Raw genomic sequence first — 20,242 nt, 5'->3', positions numbered from 1 at the left:
ATTGCATGAATTTTATTTCCTTTAAATCTTATAAAGTCATAAATGGGGTCATGGCAGGTTAGTAATGGATGCTTAGGGTTGGTGTGAGAGAAAAGCAATGTTATTTGAGCTTAACTTGGTGATGCTACAGTAGCTTTAGTCTCTGGAGCATCTCATGTAGCAATCAATAAAATCCAAGCCAAGGTGCATAATGGACCGCATCACTCCATCATTCTTTATCCGCCTAAAGAGGCTCTAAAAAGAAAAAAAAAACATTTGAACTGTTGGAAAATAGTTATTTTTAAGCATCACTGTTTAAGCAGTAGGTTTGTACACACATTTTTCTACATAGTTCGTCAATGTAGCACGAGGTAAGCGTGTTTTTTCACTACATAGTGCGCATTCATACATCACTATCACTTTCGGAAGTAGTGCCGGCTGATCTAGTGCTTCTTTTCCCCACCCCTTTTTTCTCTACTTGGAATATAATTGGTCAATTGTTCCTACAAACCAGCGTGTAATTACTGAAGAGCTGCTGTATGATGATGTATGACTAGCCAATCATATCTCAAAGGGGCGGGGCTTTCCGGAATACGGATGGGACAAAAAATAAAGGAGTGACTAGAAACTGAAGGGGATTTTTTTTTTTTTTTTTTTGGGAAATTGGTAAATATTGAGTGCACAGCACTGTCGGAACTACGCAAATAAGCCTCGGATATGAGTTAAGATTATCTTTATGCTGTGCTGAAAGGTAGGTGCTGAAATTTTCTGTGTAATTTAGCGGTACGTTGGCGTTAATGAAAGTGTAATGTTAAACTGACAGCTGAGAGAGAGAGAGAGAGAGAGAGAGAGTGAATGGAGTGTGTAACGGAGACAGAAATGTAGAAGTTTCTGGAAGTTATTTAGCTAGTTTGTTATTCAGCTAACTTCGGTGCGGTTTAAATATACCACTTTGGGAGGGGGGAATGTGTTATAATTATATATTTAAAAAATAAAACAGGTGAAATGAACAGAGTGTGCAGTTTGTAAGTAGCTTAGCTGAATTAGCTGCTTGCTTTGACTGGGGTCTCGTGATGCGCAGTCATGCTGCTGAAGTGAAGTGAAGGGAAGAGACTACACTCACACTGTCCCTACACATTTACACAGGTGATACTTTGTACTATTCTGTCAAAGTTTCCTCAGACGTCTTTCTTGGAGCTTTGTAACTCTGTAACGGATAGTTGAGGCTCAGTGTCGGAATGTGTAACTTTTTTTTTTTCTCACAAAAAGCCTGACTGTGCGTGTTTGTGTTTGTTTACAACACTCACACTGACTTATTGTGTCTGTCTCTTTTATAAACTGACATACACAAGTGTATCTTGGTGTGGCCTTGGTGTGAACTTGTCACTCTTCTTCACTATGCTATATTCGGAAATGTCTCCAAAAAGGTAAAAGTTTCTAAGTAGTGCACTATGTAGGTAGTGGATAGAGGGCGTGGCTTCCGACTACGTCATGGTCTGCTCAAGGTTGTGTGTTAAAATTGTGTGGAGGAGTGTTACAGTTTGACAATTTTATAACCAAGGCTGAAAATATCACAGTATTAAAGAACCACATAAAAACAAAAACAAAACAAAAAAACACAGACACATACACACAGACACATACACACACAGTCATGAAAATGAACCCAAATATTTATTGTATGTAAGGAATAATGCATGACTGTACAGTTGTGCAAAAATAATCCACACTGAGGTGATGTGACACGGTCTGAAGTGATGCGGATTCCCAAAAGTGGACTATTTTCATATAAAACCGCACAGTCTGGAGTGTGTTATTCCTCTTAGACCACAGCAATTTGCCAATGATTACAGTATTTAATTTATTAATGAGCAACATGTCATGCTTTTTAACAGCTTAGTCAAGTCAAAGTCAGCTTTATTGTCATTTTTAGGACATCCCTTGCAATGGATGAAAACGAAACACAGTGAAACTACCGTGCAACATGTAGTGGACATTGACGAGGACTAAAGACAACAATAGACATTGACGAGGATGAAAAGTCAACAATAAATAGGGGCAATAAATGCAGACAGTAATACCATAAGGTAAAAGGTTAGCGTTAGATACAATGTTGTAAAAAGAGAAGTCCACAAGATAAGCTAGTTCCTGTTATCACTTACATTATATTAATGATAAACTATCTTTCTCTCACCACCATCTTTCTCCCTCTCTCTCTCTCTCTCTCTCTCTCTCTGTCTTTCTCTCTCTCTCTAAAAAAAAATCAGCTTGTTTTTTTTTTACTGAGAAAAAAGAAAGCGTAAAATCCTCTGTCCTGAAGACTTTGCTGACTTTGGAAAGCTTTGCAAAGCACCATGACTGTTAAAAATCGCTGACACCCAAGACCCCTGGCATAAATGTTAACCAAAAAAAAAAAAAACTCATCACGTCAACAATTATAGGTTTTACTTTAACACATTTTTATTAAATCTATTTATTATTAGTCTTAGTTTATGTGGATCGTCCTCCGTACAAGTCCCTGTGTTTTCACTGTTACAATAGAAGCAATAATGTATTACAACGAGTGCATTAATATTAACATGTTGTACATGTTACAGTTGGAAGTACTCTCTGAGTCGTGCTGTTATACAGAAATAATGCACGCCTTCTGACCCGATCAGATAGTTGTCACATATTTATTATAAGCTGAGAGAGAGAGAGAGAGAGTCTATGAGAAAAGGCAGTGAACTGACGGGGAAGAAAAATCTCACTAGAACGGCAGTGTGCAGCATGGCTTAGCTAAAAATTGTTACTTGTTTTATTTAATTATGATAAGCAGTGCCATGTTCTGTGTGTTTGACAGTCATCATGTATGATAAAGTTATGAACATGCTAGGAGTGGCAGCAGAGGCAGCAATGTAACATGTGTACAGCAGAAGGCAATTACTCAGCCAAAGGTCAGCACAGTCCACATTCCCTGTGCAGAGAAAGCCGAGGCGGCTGGACTGTGATTCAGGGGGAGTCCAGAGGGAGGGGGTTGTGAAATTTTTGGGGAGTTGCAGACAGGCATAAAAAGGATGAGAACAAAAGGAGTAAGGAACTGGATCTGGTAAAATGGGTAGACTGTAATGGAGAATACATTTGAATTGGTATTATGAAAAAGTCAGTGGTGAGGTAACCATCTGATCATACACCATGACTAGCCATGAAATTGTAACACTGTTGTGTAATTTATGTAATTGTATGTAATGTCCCCCCACCCAAAAGAAGTTACTTTAGTTGCTGCATAATGCTGGCTGTATTTAAAACACAAAACTCATTCATCTTTTGTTAAAAGTGTAGAAAATACAGTCAGTTCTGGTCATGTCTTTTCAGTTTATCTTCATCGTATGACAGGAAGCAGCTCAAAGTGAATATGCAGTGCGAAAACGAAAGGCATAGTCTGAAAACAGCAATGTAAATGTAATGTAACACCTGTCATTCTTTATTCCCCAGAGCTCTTCAGGATGATTCCTGTGGTGCCTGAGTTGTTCACTCATGTCTTGGCTGAGTTCGACAGTTTTGACCCTTTGATTTCTGCTCTGCGCCTTGATTCAGGCAGACTTAAGGTAACACAGGCACCTCACTCATTTTTCTCTTAGCTCTCATTTGATGCAAAATCTCTCATCTTTCTTCCAAAAAGCTTTATCTGGTGTTAAGACTCAGGTGTTGTTTTTTTTTTTTTTAAATTTGTGACCAAAATGACCTGGTACCTTCCACAAATCTTTCAGTGTACCCTTTCTGTCATGGCTGTAGCATGGTCTCGATTCGAAATCATGATCTCTTAACGATACAGCAATCGTTTTTCTGTTGCACCACTCGGGAGCCTGGCGAGAAGCTTTTAACGCTTCTCAGTCTCTTGTTACTCACAAACAGTAAACTAGCTAGCTGGCTAGGGCTTGCTGTCAACTACCTTTCGTCCAGAAACGCACCCCACTAGGACCACACCTAACTGTTTTTGCTCAACCCAAGCAAAGGAATTTGCAAGGCGAAAATCCGGGGCTTAATTTGAAAAAACTAGTGAGATCCATTGCATGGCAATATTGAGAATCACAGTTTTTTTTTCTAAGAAACTTTAAAATGATATGATTATTGACATTTATATGATTTTGATCACATTGTCTTAGAGTACATTGAGAATAATCAGTCATTTGTGATACTATTTGTTAGATTTATATGGAGTGTAATATGATGTAATGAAAAAAATATTTGACCTAATTAAAGAAAGAAAACGTTTAATATTATGACTACAAAACTATGTAAATTTTGATATATACACACATTTTTTTTTCCAAATCATTTCGACTGATAAGGATTTTATTGAGTTATACTGTAGTCCTACACAGAACTGTATATATGAGAAGTGCCATCTGCTGGTTTACTCACTTTATGGACATGTACCATGTTATTCAGCAGTTTTTCTGTTTCAGTCTGTTTGCTTTGTCCCTGCTAAGTCGCATACGCTGTTTAGACCCAAAGTTAAGTTTATAATTTGTCATTTCTTGTGTGTGTATAGTGCACATGCCTTGCAGTGTCACGGAAATGGCTTGCTCTTGGCACCTCAGCAGGAGGCCTGCACCTAATCCAGAGAGATGGATGGAAACAGAGACTTATCCTCACCCACAAGGTTTCTATTTGTTTCTATTTCTCCCTGAGATGTTCAGTATGTACATATGTATGTTTATGGAGCTATGACAAGTAACAGAATATGCTTCTTTCTCTCAGGAGGGTTCACTCACACATATAGCATGTTGCCCTCATGATGAAGATTATATTGCTGTAGCAACAAGGTACTCCAACATTTTACAGATAGACAGTGATTGTGAATGAGCACATGCTTGTTTAAGTGCATATTAATTGTGTGTTTGTGTGTGTCTGTGTCTAAGTGAGGGTTTTGTAGTGATTTGGGAGCTGCAGGTAGAGCGGCGAGGGCGTCCTGAGCGGGCATGTGTATCGTGGGAGCACCGTGGCCAGGCCATAACAGCTCTGTGCTGGGACACAGCAGCCATACGAGTGTTCATTGGAGACGCAGCAGGGAAAGTGTCCTTTGTACGCGCTGGTACCTCCAAACTCGGCAAGGTATCGCAAAGTGCATCCTAGTATCTCATCATTTAACTATGCAGACTTGAGATTTATTTTAGAATCTTTTTTTTTTATTTTATGAGTACTTTAATGGCTGAAATATATAGACTTTTATTCTCATATGCCTAGCAGGTGTATTTATTAAAAAAAAAAAATAAAAAATGGTTTGTGTGTGTATTTTGTGCAGGGTTCAGCATTTGTGATCTTCCCAGTTCAGACCATCACGAAAGTTGACTCTCGTGTGGTGCAGTTGGGATACCTGGATGGTCATCTGCTGGTCTCTTCTCTTAGCCGCTGCTACCTCTGTGACACTGAAAGGGAGAAGTTTTGGCGAGTGGGGAATAAAGAGCGTGATGGAGAGTACGGAGCTTGTTTCTTGCCGCAGCAGCAGACCGGATCGAGGACACCAGGTGCAGGCATTTCCCACCTTGTGTACTGTGCTCGGCCAGGCTCGCGCATCTGGGAGGCCAACTTCAGCGGAGAGGTGCTTAGCACCCATCAGTTTAAACAGTTGCTTGCCTGCCCTGCTCTGCCTCTCATCTCTTGCAAGTATGTGGTTCAGAGAGGGTCTTTGATTCTGTTTGTTGAGTTTTAAAAAAACAGAATGTGGCATGTACAGTACCATAAGTATTTGCCCCCTCCTGATTTCCTCCAATTTTACATCTTTGTCACACTATATGGTTTCAGATCCTCATACAAAAATGTAAGATAAGACAAGGAGAACATGAGGAAAACAGTTTTTAAATGATCATTTCATTTACTGAGGGGAAAAAGGTTGCACAACACCTATATAACCCAAAATTAAATTAATAAAATTAAAACATAACTAAAATTAATAATTAGTTATGTTATCTGCAATGCTTCCGATAACTGCGGATCAGACTTTCACATCGTTATGGAGGAATTTTGGCCTGCTCTTCCTTGCAGAATTGCTTTAATTCAGCCACATTGGAGGGCTTTTGAGCATGAACTGCCCGTTTAAGGTCCTGCCACAGGATCTCAACGGGGTTCAAGTCAGGACTTTGAAGAGACCACTCCAAAACCTTAATTTTGTTTCTTTTGAGCCATTCAGAGGTGGACTTTCACATGTGCTAACGATTGTTGTCTTGTTGCATAACCCAATTGCGCATGAGCTTCATGGCTGTGTTGATTATGGCAAGTTACCCAGGCCCCGATGCAGCACAGCATCCCCACATCATCACACTAGCATCACCATGTTTGACTGTTGGTATGATGTACGTATTGTGGAATATTGCGTTAGCTTTACACAAGATGTAACGGGACATGTCTTGCAAAACATTACATTTACGACTCATCAGTCCACAGAACGTTATCCCTAAAGGCTTAGGGGTCATCAAAGTGTTTTTTTTGACAAATCGGAGATGAGCCTTTGTGTTCCTCTTGGTTAGCAGTTGTTTTTGCCGTGCATAATTTCTTTTGATCACAGCAATAGCATGCTGCTTGTTGAGACCTTTTAGCCTAATTCACATTGCTGAAAAGGTTATATTGAAGTGATATTTAGTTTCAGGGCTGGCAGTAATCAAACCTGGGTGTTTATAGTCTAATTGCACCAAATTATCAGTTAAATTTGTGTTAACTGATATGATATGTATGTAAAATTTGTAAATTATCAATTAAAAATGTGTTAAACGACATTTTTTTTTTATCTACGGACTCTGGCGACTCTGTAGTCCTTGTGCTCTTAGATCTATCAGCAGCATTCGATACTATTGACCACTCTACTCTGATATCTAGATTAGAGTCCTATGTGGGGATAAAAGGAACTGTCCTTAAATGGTTTCAGTCATATCTTTTATTAATTTTAATTTTTAGTCAAGTTAGGTAATTTTTCCTCTTCTGTTGCCCATCTAGCCTGTGGTCTTCCTCAAGGCTTGATCTTGGCACCTTCTCTTTTCTCTCTGTACATGCTACCTTTGGGTTCCATTCTAAGAAGACATGGGGTGTCCTTTCATTTTTACGCCGACGATACCCAAATCTATTTACCAATCAAGAGAAATGATCCTTCAGCATTTACATCTTTATTAAGATGTCTAGATGAAGTTAAATCTTGGTTAGCCCAAAATTTCTTATCCTTAAATGAAGATAAAACTGAGGTGATCGTTTTTGGCCCCACTGACAACTATCAGGCATCCAGCTTAGATCTGGGTAGTCTATCTGTTTTTAGTTCATCATGTGTACGGAACTTGGCGTTCTGTTAGATGAATCTTTAAACCTTGACAAACATATCTCCTCTGTAATAGGTTCTAGTTTTTATCAACTTTGTCTGCTGTCAAAAATCAAACCTTTTCTAAATCATAAAACCTTAGAGATGGCTGTTCATGCTTTTATTGCCTCACGCTTGGACTACTGCAATTCACTATACTGCGGTAGTTCAAAGTCTCAAATTGCTCGCCTTCAACTAGTGCAAAATGCTGCTGCCAGATTCTTTCATAATTGCCGTAAAAGCGCTCACATTACTCCAATTCTGAGGACCCTCCATTGGCTGCCTATCAAATTCAGAATCGATTTTAAAATTCTTTTATTTGTATATAAATCATTACATGATCAAGCCCCCACTTACTTATCTGAATTGTTGCACCCATATACTCCTTTCAGAAGATCTAGCGATCAGAATCTTCTTTTAGTCCCACATTCCAGACTCAAATACAGAGGGGATCGAGCTTTTTCAGTGGTTGGGCCGTGGTTGTGGAATAACCTGCCTTTAGAGATTAGATTAGCCCCTTCATTGACCACTTATAAGTCTCTCCTAAACACATATCTGTTTTCCTTGGCTTATAAATAAACTTCTATTATGGTATTTGCCTATTATTTTGTCTTCAAAATGTATATAGTCTGCTCCCCTTGTCTTACTAATATATTTTCTTAGTCATTGAATTACTGGGGCTAGAGTCTGTCTTAATTGTGTTGATGTGGTGCTGATTTCTTCATTTTATTTTACTCTTTTTCTGAACCTCTGTACAGCACTTTGGTCAGTCGTGTGGCTGTTTTTATATGTGCTATATAAATAAACTGAACTTGAACTCGAACTTGAACTTAAATTTAGTTAATTGGTTAATTGGGTGACTAAGGGGGCAATTACTTATAGTAACCAGTTGGTGTTGGATAACTTTTTTTTTTTTTTCAATAAATGAAATCATTTCAAACTGTTTTGTGTTTACTCAGGTTGTCTTATATTACATTTTGTTTGAAGATCTGAAACAATTAAGTGTGACAAAACAAAAAGTAAAAGAAATCAGGAGAGGGGCAATACTTTTTCACAACACTGTTGATCTGAGTGATTTACTATGATAATATTTTTGCCTGAATGCTTAAACTGATAAGTAGATGTGATGCATAAAAAATGGAATTTGATATTTTATAGGAATGAGCCACATTATAACCCAGGTCAGAGGAGTCCTCAGTCCCTTGCCTTTCCTCGACTACTTCACTTCAGGTAACTTGTGCAAGATACCACAAAAAGCAGCTGTTTTGTGTGTGTGTGTGTGTGTGTGTTTAAGGAAGTTTATGGGCAGCTATAAAAATACAATATAAAATACATTAGACTACAGTTTGATAGTTATATAGGATAAATAAAAATTTGTGATTGTTGTGATTGTTTATGGTTTTATTTATATAACTGTGTGTTTCAGTGATCATAACCTTCTGACGTGGACAGACTCTGCCATTTATATCTTTACACCCCACAGTGGGCAGGTTTTGCTATGGACCAAAATGAAAGGTAAGAAACATGACAGTAAAGAATTATACAAAATAAAATTTAAGCTTAACTGAATTACGTAATTGAATTTGGTTTGTTATTGAACCACTAATTTCAACCTACTACAAAACTACTTTGAAAGTCCTAATATCTACTCTCAAATTTAGCTAGATTTGTATTTAGTTTTCCACATGCCAGGCTTTTTTTTTTTTTTTTTGGTTGAAACCCCAACACTGAGTAACTGATTTCACTAAGCTTTACTCACACATAGACACTTAAACCCAGATGCTCTGAATCCTTTTCTGTGTGTTGTTTATTAAGTGCAGTTTATATCTCTTTTGTATTTTCATAGAAGTGATTAAAGTTTATTGTTGTTTATTATTCTCAATTTTGCCCACCTTGCCCAGATATTGTAGACATGGCAGTGTTTCGCAATGAGCTGTTTTGTCTCCATGGCGATGGGCATCTGTCTCACCTGCTGTTGATGCCTGTTGAACGCTGTGTGGAGAGACTCATGAAGCGAGAGAGCTGGACACTGGCTGCTACTGTCTGTTGCATGTTCCAGCATGCTATAGTAACATGCAGGGTACATACACATGCTTTTGTAGTCACTTTTACTCATGCACACACTCTAACACACTAACCAGGATAAGTTGGCAATGTTTGTTATTCTCAGACACTAGAAATCTGTTCTTACGCACATCATTCTCTCTCATTCTCTCTCTCTCTCTCTCTCTCTCTCTCTCTATTTACATCTTTCTTCCAAAGGCAAGAAAGACCATCCCTATTGATCGCCTGGAACATCTCAAGGCTCAGCTAAACTCCACCTCCCAGCAGGAGCTGATTGGCCAGCTGGAGGCAGTGATCAGCAAGTTGGAGCCTTTGGACTCTGCCTGTAGCAGTCGCAGAAGCAGCATCTCTTCTCATGTGAGTTTGAGTGTAGGAAATGTAGAATCACACCACACAAACATCTCCCTGATATTATTGCATATTTATAGTTGAGAAGTCTGTGTACTTTTGCATTATTGCAGATTCTGTTGGATAAGTGAAATACATATTGTCACCCAAAGCATTTTATTAGATTCTGATTTTTTTTTTTTTTTGAGCCTGCTGGCCTCCTAATGGATCATGTTAGAGAATTCTTACATTTAGTATTTTAGTATTCACAGTTTGGAAATTTTTACTATGCAAGGAAGGAAGGCAGTGTATGGATGTCAAGTATTCATAATCGGTGATGTTGACAGTATTGTTTACACTTGAATGAAATTTTTGAAAATGAATGCATTTTTTCCCGTTAGGAAAGCTTCAGTGTGCTGGACTGTGGTATCTACCGCATCATCAGCCGTAGAGGCAGCCAGTCAGACGAGGACACCAGCTCAATCCTTAGTCAATCAATGCTGGAGGAGGAAAGGATGAAGGAGTTTAGCTTTGCTCAGGAGGAGGAGCAGGTAGAGCCTGGTAAGAGGGCAAAAGACAGAGATCAGCAACTGACAAAAATCATAGAATATAATCTGTCTATTTAGGTTTTGCCTGGCTGTGGTTTGATAAATGCAAGGAAGGGTCAAGGACTCTACAAGTGTCTGCTAAATATTTGTAGTTAAACTTGATTGAGAAATTTTGACATGCTTGTTTACATCTGAGCAAATGAGATGAATCATAGGTTTGCACTTTGTATAGCAAAACTCTGAGTGAAAGGTAAGAACATGTGAAATAAAATGAAAGTGAAAGCGCCTTAAAGGTCACTTTGTTGTTTATTTTAGCAGTGTGCCTTTTCTGCTGGCACGGTGCTGATTACATGCTTTTACAACAGTTCTTGGCCATCAAAATCAGTTTGCTTCCAGCTGCTTCTTGAGCTGAGGAACTAGTGACACTCACTTTTGGTGTCTCATTTTTGGTCCTCAAGTGACTAAGATTATTTCAGTCATTGCCTTCACAGTTTCAAGTGTTCTCTGCTTTCAACTCGCCTGTTTCAGCTCCATCGGGAAAAAAGTTGAAGCTGGGCAATGGATCCCCAGGACTGGAGCTTTAGAACCACTGATTTATGACATTAAAATAGACATGATCAGTGCAGGGGGATTTCAAGATTGTCGAAGATGATGATAAAATAATTACAAATATGAATAATTTGAGAAAGTCAGTATTTTTTCTGGCAATTTCAACAAAATGAATGGCAGCTTTGTTGCACTGAATTTGCTGTATGTCATAAATAAACAGCTAAAATTAATCAAAACATAAAATCTGTTGTCTTGCAAATAGTCATTGCCTATGTCTTTTACTATGTAAAGATGGTGTTGGTTTTGACTTGTAAAACATGTTCTCAAGCCAGCAGTAAACCTTGTGAAACCTTCCGTGGATGTTATCTTGAGGTTGTGTCTGAACAAACACCGGCAGTGGAACTGTTTTGGTGGAAAAGAGATATAACATCAGAATCTAATGCAAAATACCATACTGATGTTCTTTGAAGTTCATGTAAACGCTATGGCTTTTGTGTCATACGTTTTCTTAATTTCAAAATTTCTTCACGATTTGTTGTTTCTCTGTATACATTCCTTCTGTTCCTCCCTTTGTTTGTCTCTCCTGCCCTCTCGATAATTATTCTCGTCTTTTGGTCCAAATGCCATAATCGTTTCCTCACATTCAAGCTTCTCACTTCTTCCTCCACCTGCTTCATCCACCTACTCTTCCTATTCTGTCTGCCCCTCTTCCCATATTCTCCTTCTTCATTTTCCATTTTCTATTCCTGCATTTTTTTTGTTTCTATTCCTGCATTTTTTTTGTTTGTTTCTCTTCTACTTTCTCATGTTCTCTCATCTCGCCATCCTGATCCTCAGACCCCCAGTCATGTGTGCGTGTAGAGGGGGACAAATCAGATCTCGGCCTGCAGTTCCACCTCCCACTCTCATTCCGTCCAAAACCACCACTCATCGCACTGCAGGCTGTTAAAGACAGGTATCCTCTTCGAGTCAAATACAAAAAGAACTGCTGCATTGTTTTATACACTAGAATTCTGGGAGGCCACATACGTACAGCCATATTAGTCGCCCACTTTGATACGCATAAAAGCTGATAAAAACTGGTAACCTAGTTACACACTGAATCAAAAAGGAAAAATTTTACACTTACGTATAGGCAAGATCAGCTTTCGTTGCATAGCTAAAGGGGAAGTGAAACTAAATGAGGAAAACAAACCTCACTGATTCAAGTGCACCTGGCCAGTACTGGACTTTTTCCTAGTCAAACTTCCTCTTTCGATGGGGCTGCCAATTTTAGAAATAGTCTTCCCCTGTACTCTAGTGTCTTCTTTCATTTCACATATCTGCTGCGAACGGTATGTTTGTTTGAACCATACAATTTGCTATATTTTCAGATTTCAGTCATATATCAGTTTCTCGTGAAATATCTTATTTTACAGAGTAATTATCATTGTGTCTATAGGTTAAAGTGTCTGCTTCATGACATTCCTGTATATTCTTGTATTTACCTGACAATCTGTGTGCTTTTATGGCTATTATAAGTGTTTCAAGCTTTGTGAAGAAGACTACAGAAAAAATCAACAATCTGCAGATGAACTCTGACCTCTGGCCCCGACCTGACCATAGGGATGGTGGACAGGGAGAAGTCACACCCTTGGTGACTTCTTCTACAGATGCAGTAGACAATGAGTAAGGGTTTTTTTTTTTTTTTTTTTTTTTTTTTTAATGGCTCTCTAAAAGTTTATCTTAAGTTTAATAGGTGACTTTATTATCTCTGTCTTTCATGTCTCAGGGAGACTGTTGAGCAAGCAGAAAATGAGTTACACGAGCTAAGGGCAGCAACAGAGAAAGCCCTGTGAGTAATATATAGCAGATATAGCATGGACTCTGTAAGTTGTTTGGCAATTTGTTAACAAACCTAAATATTGTGAGACTTTATGTGCACAATTTTCAGTTATTGTGAGGTTAAAAAACTAAATATAGGTGTAATTTTCCAAAATTCTGATTTGGTTTTTGCAACACTCTCTAACATTTGGAACCTACTGTATGTGCTGAAATTAGTGCAACTAGAGCTGTCTTTCTTTGTTCCTCTCTGTAGCTTACAGATCCAGGACCCTCTCATTCTCTTGGATCCCAGGTGCTTGACAGAGGTGCTCCTAGAGTGGGTCCCTGTTCTGGAAAGGGTCTTGGGTACAGAGGACCCCACAAGCAGAGAGATGGAGAACGGGGAGAAAAAGGAGGAGACGAAGAGCTTGGAAATGGGAGACGATGACCCAGACAGACAGTCCTGTCCTGCTGTCCCTCAGGATGACAGTGGAGAACGATGCCAGTCAGAAACAGAGCACACCTCAAACCTTGTAGAGGAAGAAAGCCTTACAGACAGTAACCTCAGCTCCACTGCTACGGCTGCGGTGTCTTCAGTAGCCATTGTAGCTCCAGTGGAGTACACCTTGCCCTCAGACCTCCAGGATGACCTCTCTCAACTTGCGTGCCTCTACTTGGACTTAGGCTGCCCAGGTGGAGCAAGTGACGGAGGGTTGGAGAAGGTTCGTGTGTTTCTGCGGAGGTTCTTTTTCCTGCTGGATAAGGAGAGAGTGAGGAAGATGTGCACTTTGAGGTACAGGGAGCAGCCAGACATCCTAAATACCTTCATCACTTGCATGCTAGGTGAGTAATTTTTTCCCCATCGTCACTTTCAGAACAATCCCACATTTATCACTGTGCAGTCTGAACATGTGTGGTGTAAAGTAAAAAGCATTGCAGAGTGGTTGTGGTGTTACAGCACCAGAGTAACTTTCAGTAGGTGTTGTTGGTTATACAGTATTCAGTATACTCCTCTTTTCAGATTTGACATAATTTTACAATAACTATAACAATAAATATAACTAACTGACTCGTGGCCCACCATTTTATGATCCCAACTGTAAAGGATCTCATTACCCCAGAATAGGCCTTGAGCTGTATCTTTCCTTGAACATGTGCCAACTAGTTAAGTGCACGAGTATTCAAATATCCAATTACCCTTTCCAGGCACTACATTATTAGAAATATGAAATCACTCCTGTGACAAAAGTGAGATACAGTAATACATTGTCAATAATGTCCAGTACATTCCCAATAAAACTCTGGCTCTAAACACTCCACTGCAACTTCAAGTTTGCAGATTGACCCCATTTTACTCCACTTGTGGCACAACCCAATCACTCTGCGATGCTTCTTTACACCGGCCACTTCCGGTGTGTGGTGAGCTTTCATTTCACACAAATGTGTTTTTATTCACTGAGTTAGGAAAGTATGTGGATACCTGACCAGACACACCCATATGTGCTTATTGAACATCTCGTTCTAGATTTAGTCCCCCTTTGCTGTTATAATAACCTCCACTAATCTGGGAAGACTTTCCACTAGATTTTGGAGCTAGGTTATTGACCATTAGTGAGATCAGCCACTGATGCTGGTCGAGGAGGCATGGTGTGCAGTCAGCATTCCAGTTTATCCCAAAGGTGTTCAGTGCGGCTGAAGTCAGGGCTCTGTGAAGGACACTTGAGTTTCTCCAGAATTTTGCTGCTACAGTAAGGCTACAGGCTGAAATATTAAGCTGACATTCAGTAAATTCGGTAAATTTCTGTGCATTATTTCTCTGTATTATGTCTACCACACTCAGACATGTACCAGCACTGACAGGAAGACACTGTAAGTGCAGTGGAAAATGATGCTTATTTACTCCATATTTAGCCTTTTTCTCCCCCTCTCACTGTGGTTAACCAAATATCCATTCTTTAACACTTCCCCTTCTTTAACTCATACCCAGTGACAAATGTACAGTCAGAAGTAATGTGGTACGTTGTTTTGAACAGTAAGCTGTAGAAACATTTGTATAAAAAAAAATAAAATAAAAAAAATAATTAAAAAAATCATTTTAGTTCAAAAGATTCAAAAGTGCCCGTGGAATTTGGCTGAGTCCAGTAGTGCCTTTATTACCTTATATTATCTGTTTGAATAGTAAAGAATTTAGAGAACAAAACTAGCATTTCACAATATGATGACAAATTATACTTTCTGTAGGCCATCCTGGTAATGCTGCTGAGCTACATGTTTGTGTTTCGCAGAGTTTACCCAGGCCAGTAAGGTGGTGGAAGTCATTCAGAAAGGAGATTTACTGAAGTCACTGCGCAGTCTGAGAGAGCTGCAGCCCTGGAATGCTCCAGTGCTCCTCACACACCTTTACAGGTAAGATGTACACACACATATATTCACCTTATATAATAGTGCTCCATATTTCCACAGGATATTGCTCTATTTTGTAAATATGTGTTTCTATGTGTAAGCAGCAGGGTATTTTTATTATTTATCTGGTCATGTTGATGCTGATTCTCTTCCTCTTTGTTGTAGACTGTATGAGAAGCATGGGGAGATGGCCGTTCGGGCATACCCCCAGTTCTATCCTACAATCCTCCCCTCTGACATCATAGCCCTGGTCCAACCTAGTCACTTTTTGCCTTACCTAGACAACCTGGTTCAGTCCCAAGCTGAAGAACAAAGGTATTGTTATTGCAATTACTGTGTACTTTGGGGTATATAATAGAGTGTGCTAATACATAATATACCAATATTACTCTTAGGTTGTACTGTTTTCATTTTTGATAATTAACTATAATCGCAGCTAGAAATTTACAGAGCTACCTATTTTGCAGAGCTGAAAATAAATATTTTATTGATACAGAGCAAATTGATAAACACAAAATGATTACTACACTTAATACAGAACATACTGTATTACATACTGTAGATAGACTTAGTTTCAAAAAACACAAGCTGCTGTCTGATAAAAGGAAGTTTTAAAATTTAAAATTATAACTCCTGCAAATTGTAACTGTATATGACACCTGTGTCATAAGACTAGAACGTAGAGAGCTAGATTTTATTCACTTCCATAGTCATCTGAAGTCATCAAGAACAAGTAACCAAACTTTATCTCTCTTTCCAGACTCTCTTTCTTAGGGTCACTCCTTCAGCCTGAGACACTACGACAAGTTTGGTTCGATCTAGCTCTTAGCCATGATGCACCACGGAAAGATGATACGCTGACAGCTGATGGACATCCAAAGTATAAATATTCTTTAAATGTGTTTTTCTATGCAAGACCAAACTTGAAACTGTTTAGCATTGCGAGTCATTTCCAGTTTTCTTATAGAAATGTAACTGTGCAGAGTACAGAGCATACACAGCAATGCTTTGCACATATTTCTAAGAAACCACTATGATCGACTACAGTGTAAAAGGCTGTCTTGTTGTCAAAGGTGGCACTCTCACTACTTCCGCTGGGGTTATGGACAGCTGCTGTCTTTACTGATCCGCCTGCCTGCTGACTTCGACTCCAAACAGAAGATGATGGAGTCATGCAGACTTCATGGGTCAGTGTATTTCTCACAAAGAAAGTTTGAAGTTTGATTGTAGTTAATGCTAAACTACTAGATTTAAGAAAAAGATGAAAGGTGTTTATGAAATTATACTTTTTACTGTAAATGTTAGAATTAAATGTTATTTCTGTGAGGTGTGTTGAGGGTTTAAGTAAGTATGATTGTTTAAGATGGAGGAGTTGTGTTGGTTGTTGTTTCGTTTAACAGCAGAGCATGTCTTCTCTCAGTTACTGGACAGGCTATCTCTACATGTGCAAAGAGCTGCAACGGCGCACTGAGGCTTTCTCTGCCATCTGCAGATTGGATGATATGAGTCTACTGGAGGAACCCAATGGTAAACATCTGCAGTACATCTGAACCATGACACTGCTGTTAGTGATCCAGGACTAGTTCTACAGCCCAGATAGCAAACATAAATACTTCTCAACAATGTCCCAGTGACCTTATTTGCTAACTAGGAAGATATCAGCACACCGTAAAAATGATATCTTGGCAAGTGAAGATATCTTTAATATAAGAAAGTTATCTAATAATTCTCATGATGATGATATTATTATTATTATTATTATTATATAACATGTACAAGACCATTAAGACATAGAGACATATTTACTGATTTCAAGCTTAATGTTCTTATTCCATTGGCAGATATTTTAGCGTCTTTCTAGAAATAAACACTTGAAATAAGCAAGATTATCTGCCAATATACCTATCTAGAAATAGGCTGAATAATCTTAAATTTAGTTCATTTACAGGAACTGCCAGATACATTTGACTATATTTAAGATAGTTTCACTTGCTAAGATGTTTTTTTTCTATGGTCATTTGTTACTTTCAGCTATCCTTAAGTATAATATGGAATTGATGTGTGAAACCCAACAGGGTTTTAGGGCAGGGCCCCGTCTAAATAATGATTTATCAAATCTCAAAACTTTCATCCTGTGATGAAAAGCTTCATCGCACGTGAGTAATCGACATATAGTAATCGACATACTCTTTCAATTCTATGTTTTTATTTATCAGCTTAAGGATAGCTTTTTTGTTGTCACCTGAGGTTATTTGTTTGTGTATAGAAGTTGGTGAGGACCGCACAATTGCTATTTAGGCCTTGATAAATAAAAGCCATAGAATTAATGGAGGGTGTACTTTCTTTTTCCCATGACTGTAATCTGCTTTTCTGGGGGGGGGGGGGGGGGGGGGGGGGGGGGGGGGGGGGTAACTGAATAAATATTCCTTGCATAAAGGTATGAAAAGAATATTAAAGTACATTTGTTAAACAGTGAACCAAAACAACATTGTGCCAGCATGTTCCCAATTAGCAAATGGGCTGCATGTGATGTTGCTGAGATGCAATTTGCACACGTTGTACTGCTGTTGGCTAGATGTGTGTGTGGGAGGATTTTAAAGAATGTTTTATGTAAGGAAAAATGAAATGTCTTCTTCCTCTATATTACTACGTGTAATACTTTTTTGAAATGCTGATTGTGTGTCTGGTTCTCTGTAGGGATTGTTCCACAGAGCATAGAAGAGTGGATGTTCCTGATTCAGCTTTGTCAACAGAGAAACTCCACGAGCCCTTCAACAGCCATTTCACTTCTACCTTCTGACTCTACAACTTGTCCCTCCACCCCCAATACAATTAACGGCACCGGTGCCGATAGCTGTGTGGATATCAGTAATGGTAAGGGTAGTGATGATGTGTCCGTTGACCTGATCGACGGTTCAGCGGATTGGAGCAGCTGGATCAGTGTGGAGAAGTTGGTACTGTGTCTGGCACGGATTGTAGGGCCTGACCGGGCCCTAGCAGCGCTGCAGGAGTATGGGCTGCACTCGGAGTTGAACACTCACGCTACACTGGTGTGTGAGCTGCTGAGAGTGGCAGAGAAGAGGCAGAGGTGAGGAGACAATAGTGTTGTTTATCCTTGTGATTACCACAAGGAGTCCAGATATTAATATTCGATATGCTGTTTAGTGTTTTGATTTAGTGTTCACAGGCTGTACACATTTATTTTGCGTTCCAGAAAAGTGTGCTTGAAAAATTCTTAATCTCAAATCCTGAATTAAATTGCTTGTTCTAAAAAACAGATTCAATAACATTTAGATCACCCAAATCTGGATACGATAAATCACAATCATGTGCATTCACAGTGTACTGCACTGCCTTCGTCAGTCGATCCCTGGAAATGTTCTCAGTTATGGCTTGCAGCTGAGAAGATCTGCATGCAGAACAAAGAGATTCTTGTGTGTTCTTAACATGGACTACCAACATAATCTACTTATGTAAAAAATAAATGATATGGGCGTGATGCAGCTGGCTAGGCAGCAAATTGCTGAGTCATTGCATGATATTGTAACGTTGTATTGTCGATTTATCTTGCATCCAGAAGGAAAGACCCTGTATGATTTTTGGAGTTTTGCCTGCTTTATACATTTCCAAAATTGAATGCTAACTAAGATGTAACCTAAATGAAGAAGTGTAATGCACTTAATACACTTAATACAAAACCATGATTCAAACAGGTAGGCTAATATCTGAGGAATAGTTACTCTGGTCAATGATAAATTAAGCCAACAGGAAGAAAAAGTCCCAGAAAAAGTCCCAGAAAACAGTAATGATTCTCTAACGCCACCTTTTGGCCCCAAAGTTTAAGGACCGACTGTGGATGGTACACATTCCCAGGGCTTATCAGAGCTGCCCATGGACATAAGTGTAGAGTTTTTATGTATAACAATTATTTACCAGCTCCCAAGTCCAGCAATATACCATTTTAGGTGTCTGTAATGATATTGTACCAGATGTCTGTACATTGAACTGTAATTTCACCTACATCATGAAAAAAAAGTGTATTTAAAATTGGAATCATACTCTATTTACATCATTTCAGTTTACTCAGAGGTACAAAATGGGACCCAATAACTCCTTTTCATGAATCATGAATCTTTGAATCATGAATCATGAATCCTTTTCATGAATTTTGCCACCGCAGTAAAACAAAACCCTGATTTCTTAAATGGCCCCTTCATCATATATGCCCTGTTTTGCCATTCTTACTTCGTGTCTCTGTTTTGAACGTTACACTCTTTTCAGAGCTCTGATCCAGACCATGCTGGAGCGGTGTGATCGATTCCTCTGGTCTCAGCAGGCCTAATGAAGAATCCTCTTCACTGATCTGCTCATGTCCTTACTGCACCTCTCCACCAACCACCAGGACAATCTGCATGCACTCTTCTAGCTTCTACACTACAGTCTGCTTTCATATGTCCGAGATCCTAGGTATGTTATTCTCAGTGTTTGCATGTTGGTCTGGATCCAGTTTTGCTGTTCACTATCAGCTGATTCAGTGTTAATCAGATTGTAGTTTAGCACTCTTTGTCTGGAACACTTTTTGGTTCTTTTGACCCATTTTAATAAATCCTGTTCTGTTGTTGGTACTCTTTAAAGCTGCACTTTTTCAATTATAAGTTTGCAATTATGCTATCCAGACCAACATGTTAGGCAGGTTTGTTTGCTATACGTTATATGAAAGTATGCTTTTGAGTCGTACTTGTACACCATGCACTAAACCCAATTTATGAGTCTGTAAGTAATATTTCACAGAAGTGCTAACCTTACCTTAAATCATTCTTTTTATTATTACATAAGCATGTGTAAGCTGTGTAAATTTTTGTCTTTTGCTGCCTGTCCCTTTGCTGCTGACCCTTCAGTTGTGCTTGTGTTTTGACAGTATTAACAAGTTTTTTCTTTTTTGGTTCATAATATTTTGAAATATTATTTGCTTAGAGTTATTTATCTATTTAATTGAACTTTCTCTTAAAATATCTGTGAACATTTGTAGGTCTTAAAAACAAAAATTGCATACAAATAAATTCCTTATATATGCTTAATATACATTTTCATTTGAAGACTTTTATGTAGCTGTATGTAAAGATTATGTAATAAAATAAGCGCATTGTATAAACTTTGGCTTCGCTGGTGACTTGCAGCCATGGCAACTGTAAAGACAATAATAAACATGTCTAATGTAAGAATGGTGAAATTCTTTATTCATTTG

The 20,242-nt window shown here is 38.7% G+C and overlaps 1 protein-coding gene across 2 annotated transcripts; it reads left to right on the top strand.

Moving 5' to 3' along the window:
- The first annotated feature begins 582 nt into the window (after positions 1-582).
- On the top strand, positions 583-20,221 carry hps5 (HPS5 biogenesis of lysosomal organelles complex 2 subunit 2). 2 transcript variants are annotated; one of them, XM_026919353.3, is made up of 22 exons: positions 583-730; positions 3,454-3,566; positions 4,514-4,624; positions 4,723-4,787; positions 4,884-5,076; positions 5,267-5,628; positions 8,462-8,533; positions 8,730-8,818; positions 9,205-9,383; positions 9,566-9,724; positions 10,096-10,255; positions 11,629-11,746; positions 12,313-12,459; positions 12,563-12,625; positions 12,869-13,437; positions 14,880-15,000; positions 15,163-15,312; positions 15,758-15,877; positions 16,071-16,184; positions 16,418-16,524; positions 17,695-18,085; positions 19,279-20,221. In XM_026919353.3, the coding sequence occupies exons 2-22, from the start codon at positions 3,465-3,467 to the stop codon at positions 19,337-19,339; spliced, it is 3,453 nt and encodes a 1,150-aa protein (XP_026775154.1). In that variant the 5' UTR covers positions 583-730; positions 3,454-3,464; the 3' UTR covers positions 19,340-20,221. The 2 variants fall into 2 exon arrangements, with proteins under 2 accessions (XP_026775154.1, XP_026775155.1); XM_026919354.3 differs by lacking the exon at positions 583-730 and adding an exon at positions 812-1,125.
- The last annotated feature ends 21 nt before the right edge of the window (positions 20,222-20,242 follow it).

The sequence above is a fragment of the Pangasianodon hypophthalmus genome, chromosome 9, assembly GCF_027358585.1.
Source record: "Pangasianodon hypophthalmus isolate fPanHyp1 chromosome 9, fPanHyp1.pri, whole genome shotgun sequence".
In the NCBI taxonomy this organism is placed as follows: Eukaryota; Metazoa; Chordata; class Actinopteri; order Siluriformes; family Pangasiidae; genus Pangasianodon; species Pangasianodon hypophthalmus.
The sequence above is the reverse complement of the archived record's forward strand: the minus strand, read 5'-3'. Positions and strand labels throughout refer to the sequence as shown.

Excerpts from the sequence above, each read along its gene's own strand:
- hps5 (XM_026919353.3), top strand. The coding sequence starts at position 3,465 with ATGATTCCTGTGGTGCCTGAGTTGTTCACTCATGTCTTGGCTGAGTTC. Across the intron at positions 11,747-12,312 it reads CTGCAGGCTGTTAAAGACAG|TGTTTCAAGCTTTGTGAAGA; the intron begins GTATCCTCTTCG and ends GGCTATTATAAG. Across the intron at positions 13,438-14,879 it reads CTTCATCACTTGCATGCTAG|AGTTTACCCAGGCCAGTAAG; the intron begins GTGAGTAATTTT and ends TGTGTTTCGCAG.